At 30.0% G+C, this 7,027-nt stretch overlaps 1 protein-coding gene across 1 annotated transcript in view; it reads left to right on the top strand.

Annotated features, from left to right (window-relative positions):
- Positions 1-7,027, top strand: part of LOC109821562 (70 kDa peptidyl-prolyl isomerase-like) — a 44,382-nt gene that overhangs the window by 11,127 nt on the left and 26,228 nt on the right. Inside the window, 8 exon segments of the mRNA XM_020387741.1 lie at positions 302-342; positions 344-494; positions 611-697; positions 829-1,004; positions 1,089-1,211; positions 1,328-1,474; positions 1,548-1,675; positions 1,754-1,874. Coding sequence (XP_020243330.1) covers positions 302-342; positions 344-494; positions 611-697; positions 829-1,004; positions 1,089-1,211; positions 1,328-1,474; positions 1,548-1,675; positions 1,754-1,874 — 974 coding nt within the window.

Below are 7,027 nucleotides of genomic sequence, written 5' to 3'. Positions count from 1 at the left end.
GGAGGTGTTGGGATATAAAAATACCTATAATTTTATGGGGGGGTTTACATTACAAACCCTCTTATTTTCAATGACTCAAATCCTGAATTGAACCAAATACCTTCTTAAGTTAGCTATCCATGCAACTACTTTTCAATTAGTTAATTCTTGTCTTTCATTAATTTCTTTTTGGTATCTCTTCTCCATTTCCACTGATTATTTCTTGTTTCGATCATGGATATTATTTACCTGGATATTTGTAATTACTTTATCTTGATTAATTTTACTGAAAATTCACCCTAAAACATGGCCATCAAAACCGATGCATTGGGAGAAGGGAAAGAGCGCAATAATGGATTTACCTGCTATTCCTTCAAATTCTGCAGTAGTTATTGACATCGACTTGCTATCATTAAAGCCTGTTCTTGATGTAACTGGCGATATGAAGGTCCTTAAAAAGATTTTGAGAGCAGGAGAAGGTATTCGCAGACCGAACAATGGAGAAACCGTATACAGTAAGTACCACCATATTTCTCTTTGCAATGTGCATATACAAACCTTCTGGAAATAACTTTTTTATTCTTGTCAAATATATAAGGTAGTTTATATCTGCAATTGACTCTTTCTTCAGTTAGATATACTGCTTTGCTGGAAGATGGTACCTTATTTGAGAAAGTGGGCTTCGACGACAAACTCTTTGAGTTTGCTGTAGATGAAGGTAAGCTCACAGAAAACTCTTCTGAGCTAATTTGTAAAGACGTTTAACTGATGTTCTAATTAGAATGTGCTATACAGTGGATATCCATGTCAATAATTGCCTATTCATAATGTGCTGCATTTTTTATTCAGAGGAGGTAATTGCTGGATTAGATCGAGCAGTAGCAACAATGTTGAAAGGAGAAATTTCTCAAATCATGGTCAAACGTGAGTATGGATTTATGAATGATCATGTGGACAGGATTGGGATCAATGTTCCTGCCTATTCAACTTTAGTTTATGAAGTGGAGTTGGTAGACTTCACAAAGGTGATGATGAAACTATCCAGGTAATAAATTACAGGTTCAATATATGGTTATTGACTTTTAACGCTTTTCTCCCTTTTTCTTTAGGAAAAAGAACTATGGGAAATGAGTAATCATGAAAAGATTGGAGCTGCGGAGAATGCAAAACAGATGGGCAATGATTTGTATAAGATAGGGAAATTTTCACGAGCTGCAAAGAAATATGATAAGGTAGTAATGCAAAGGATGACTATCTACGAGCTTGTTCTGACTCAAAGATTAATGTCCCTTTATTAGTTGATTACTATATCTTCTCAGAAGTAGTGTACTGACGTAAATGTTGTCAGGCTGTTAGCTATATTAATGAGAATGGCTCGTTTGAGGATGGAGATGATAAGCTTGTTAGAACCTTGAGAGTATCCTGCTGGTTAAATCATGCAGCTTGCAGTCTCAAACTGAAAGACTTCAAGGAAACAATTCAGTTATGTTCAAAGGTATTTGAATAGACATGATGCTTTGCTGGAGTCTGGTGATTGAATTCACTACTATATATTTTTACAATTTCAGGTACTAGATATTGAGTTTTGCAATTTGAAAGCTTTGTATAGGCGAGGACAAGCTTATATGGCAGCTGGTCATCTTGATTTAGCCAAATTGGATATTCAAAAGGCACTTGAGGTTGACCCACAAAATAGGTAAATTTGGTTATGATATGGCACTTCTAAATTTTTGCTTGTTCCTGAAAACATGTTAACTTAAATATAAACATGCAGGGAGGTGAAATCACTAGAACTCTCTCTCAGAAAGGAACAGAGAGAGAGCAGCAAAAGAGATGCCAAGCTATATGCCAATATGTTTGAAAGGATGAGAAAGGATGCAGATAAATCATTGAAGGTACTCTAATAACATGGTTTTTCTGCGAAGTCCTAGCATTAGTGTAAAAAGTTTTATTTTGGATACTTGATACTATTATACAGTAATTTGTTCACTTGCATGTATGATGCAGCGATTTGCCAATTGGCATGCTATTATGTTCATGATTCATTATCAATATAGAACAATCGACTGCTCAGTAAAGTTGTAATTTAGTAGTTGATAGTAAGTGTTAACTAGCTAGAAGTATTTTAATTTGATTCATTGCTACCTGAAATTAATATATTTCTTGCAGTTTTAAATATTAGGTTTCTGCTCTCGGGAGTATAAGTGAATTCAGATTGAACAAGTATATTGTTTCTTGATGTACTTCACTGACTACGTTGTTGCTTATTGCAATAAAAACAGTACATTTTCTAAATTGCTAGTAATTTCAATTTGCCTTTTGAATTGTTACTGTTTAAAGAATTGGAATCTGATTCCATTTGGCTCTTTTGTTTATGTTATTCCTCCCTGCATATACGTATGTATGTATGTATGTATGAATATATATATATATATGCACAAAATTTGTGTTTGGTACCAAGCATACCCATTTTTCTCTCTCTCTCTCTATATATATGTATGTATATATATATATACATATATGTATATATATATATACATATATGTAGATATATACATATTTGTATATATATATATATATATACAAATATATATTTGTGTATATGTATATACAGATACATATACCTGTATACAGATACATATACCTGTATATAGATACATATATATGTATATGTATATGTATGTATGTATATATATATATACATACATGTATACATGTACTGTATAAACATATATACATACATAGATACATATACATATGTATATGTATATACATATACATATATACATACATACATAGGTACATACATATGTATATGTATACATATAGGTACATACATATGTATATGTATACATATATACATACATATACATATGTATATATATGTGTACGTAATATATACATACATACATATATATACATATGTATATACATATACATATCTATATACATATACATATGTATATACATATACATATGTGTATATATATATACACACACACACACACACACATATGTATGCATATATACGTAAATGTGTATATATATAAGCACATTGACAGACGTGCTTATTTTTCTTACAGTTTTATTTATTCGAGAATTTATTACATCCTTATTAACAAATTTTCAAATAAATAAACTGTAAGATCTCAATTTAGCCAGATAATTTTGAGCCAAACATGGCTCTGATACCAAAACTCAAAGCAAGATTCAAAATTTAAATACTTACAATTTAAGCTTCCAACTTTTAAAATAACTTCTTCTTTATTGATCTCTACAATATTTTACAAAGTAGAGTCACACTTATTTTACAAACTCTCTCTGAGGTCGCTCTGATTTCTTTTGCCAAAGAACTCTGATGTTTTCTGACCTCTCTGTTTTCTTATATAAGCTTACAAACATTACTCTCAAGTACAGTAGAAAGTTACTTTATTGTAATTATACAAAGTGGCAGCACTACGGTGGTGGAAAGGAATAAAGGCGTAAGGAATCTCCTTTTAAAAAGTAAAGTGCTTTTCATGATGATGTCTGCCATTATCAATAAAATGAGCGGCTCCCCGAGGCTCAACTCATTTCTGATAAACTTCTGGTATATTGCCCTTTATAAATTATAAACCATTATTCTTAAATGGATCAGATATCCAATTCCAAATAAAAGAGATTTATTAAATCGTATTCATAATGCGAAAATATTTTCTAAATTTGATTTAAAATCAGGATATTAGCAGATTCAGATAGAAGAAAAAGACAAATATAAAACTATCTTTCTTGTACCATTTGAGCATTATGAATGGAATGTAATGCCATTTGGGCTTAAAAATACCCCATCTGAATTTTAAAATATTATGAATGATATATGTATTCCTTCTACTGATTTTATATTATCATATATAGATGACATTTTAATCTTTTCACAAACATTTAATCAACATGTGAAACATTTAGAAGTATTCCGTAATCTAGCAGTACGAAATGAGTTAGCAATATCTGCCCTAAAGATGAAAATATTCCAAACCCAAATCAGATTTTTGGGTCATAATATAAAAAAATGAACAATAATTCCTATTAATAGAAGTATTGAATTTGCTTCAAAATTTCCTGATGAAATAACTGATAATAAACAGTTAAAAAGATTTTTAGGTGTTTTAAATTATGTTGCGGATTATTTTAAGAATCTTGCACAAGATACGACTATACTATATAGCAGACTAAAGAAAAATGCTAAACCATGGATTGAGCAACATACTGCTGCAGTAAGAAAAATTAAAGCTAATGTTTACCATGTATACATATAGCTAATGTGCATTGGTTTAAAATTGTAAAAACAGATGCATCCAATATTGGATATGGAGGTATTCTCAAACAAATAGAACCTCAAAATAATAAAGAACAGTTAATCAGATTTACATCTGGCAAATGGGATAAAGCCCAATATAACTATTCCACAATTAAGAAAGAAATGCTTTCTATTATCAAATGTTTATCTAAATTCCGAGATGATATTCTAAATCAAGAACTCTTATTACGTGTTGATTGTAGTTCGGCTAAATGTATCATTGAAAAAGATGTTAAAAATCTTATTTCTAAACAAATATTCGCTAGATATCAAACTGAATTAGCTTTGTATCAATTTAAAAGTGAATACATTAAAGGCAAAAATAATCATCTTCCTGACTTTTTAACTCGTGAATTTTTATAGGGTTCCCATGAGACGGAGTAGTCTTTCCTTTTCAGGGAGGGGGAGAGGCAACCACACATCAGAAAGGAGTCATATTCCTATGCAATCAAATTCATGGCGCACAATTGCCAAAAAGAATAATGCAAGTAGTCCCTCTCAAGCCTTTTATAAAGACATTAATGATATAATAAACAAGGAAGATAATCCTGAACCCTTTACTTCTATAGTCAAAAAAGAAATAGAATGGACTACTAAAAAGGTTTCTGATACAATTCTATATTTAGAACAAGAAGATATTCCCCTAATGAATGATCCTAAAAAAATTAGACAGAAATACTTAAAATGAGAGTTATTATCCAACTCTGTCATTAAAATCAAGAGCTTGGATGAAGACATTAATAATGCAGAAAGGCATTGAAATAACTCACTTCTGGAGCAATGAGAATCATAGTGTTCCACCCAGTTTTAGTAAATGCATCATTCAAGAAGTCATAAGACCAAGGGATTGGGTAATAAATCCCAATCTTAAACTACCATTGGTAAAATCCCAAAATACTAAAGAATTATACTATTTCAATTATTGGGATTATAAACAAGAAACTACCATTGGTAAAATCCCAAAATACTAAAGAATTATACTATTTCAATTATTGGGATTATAAACAAGCATTTTATAATATATTTTTATATCAAAATTATAAAAATAAGCACACATGGCTAATAAAGCTCTGTCCTGAAGCAATTTATAAAGGGTTTCCTTCATGGTTTTTCCAATGGTGGAAATCATATGTTGCTGAAATGAGCATACTTCCAGAACCTATTATGAAGTTATATTCTTCATGGATCGAATCCCATCCAATAGTATCAGAAATGGATGACAATCAAATTATAGATGGTTTATGTACTATCTACTTCTTTGCAGAATCTGAAATACCATGGATATGGACATGGTCATTTGAAACAGATTGGACAATATATCATCTGCCTATGTTAAAAAGAAATTTTTATTGTAGATGGTGGTCTGAAATTGTTATTGAAGAAAAAATTAAACAGATTGAATAAATAATCCACAGAAATAATATTGTTCTTGAAACCACCATAACTCAAGAAATTTAAAAAGAAAATCCTATGCTTAAATAGCAAAAATAGTAAGAAGGAAATATCCACAAGCTTCAGATTCAGAAATACAGCAAAAATGTTTGGAACATCTGAAAAAATAGTTCTTTGAAGCCTTCGACAAAATTAAAACTAAATCTAATAAGAGCATTGAATCTTCTAGAGAAGACACAGATATTCCAAATGCTCAGAACCTAGATGATGACATTGATACTATGTGAGAGGCTGCTATGGGAATATTGGATAATATTCCACCTATGGATATAAAAGGCAAAAGCAAGGCTTGAGAGTTATAGTCAAAATATCTAAAATCAGGAGTCATACTCTTTAAAGCAAAGTGCAATATACTAGAAGTTTATCAGAAATGAGTTGAGCCTCGGGGAGCCGCTCATTTTATTGATAATGGTAGACATTATCATGAAGAACACTTTACTTTTTAAAAGGAGATTCCTTACGTCTTTATTCCTTTCCACAACCGTAGTGCTGTCACTTTGTATAATTACAATAAAGTAACTTTGTACTGTACTTGAGAGTGATGTTTGTAAACTTATATAAGAAGATAGAGAGGTCAAAAAACATCAGAGTTCTTTGGCAGAAGAAATCAAAGCGACCTCAGAGAGAGTTTGTAAAATAAGTTTGAGTCTACTTTGTAAAATATTGTGGAGATCAATAAAGAAGAAGAAGTTATTTTAAAGGGCTTTTTGTTTTTAGGTCCATTTGTTTACCTAGCTTTATCTTTAAACCCAACTTTTTTTTTGTATTTATCTTTAAACCCAATTCTAAAATATAATACTCTCATATGTGGGTCCCCCTATATAAGAAAATTGGGTTTAAAGATAAATACAAAAAGAAAATTGGGTTTAAAGATACAACTTATAATACTTGGGTTTAAAGATAAAGCTAGATAAACAAATGGACCTAAAAACAAAAAACCCTATTTTAAAAGTTGGAAGCTTAAATTGTAAGTATTTATATTTTGAATCCTGCTTTGAGTTTTGGTATCAGAGCCATGTTTGGCTCAAAATTATCTGGTTAAATTGAGATCTTACAGTTTATTTATTTGAAAATTTGTAAATAATTTTTTTTTACAGTTACATATGTATATGTATATACATACATAGATACATACATATGTATATGTATACATACATATGTATATATATATATATATATATATATATATATATATATATATATATATATATATATATTTATATATATATATATATATATATATATATATATAGGTATGTG

This window comes from Asparagus officinalis, chromosome 8 (genome assembly GCF_001876935.1).
Source record: "Asparagus officinalis chromosome 8, Aspof.V1, whole genome shotgun sequence".
Classification (NCBI taxonomy): domain Eukaryota; kingdom Viridiplantae; phylum Streptophyta; class Magnoliopsida; order Asparagales; family Asparagaceae; genus Asparagus; species Asparagus officinalis.
This window is presented reverse-complemented; position numbering and strand designations above follow the sequence as displayed.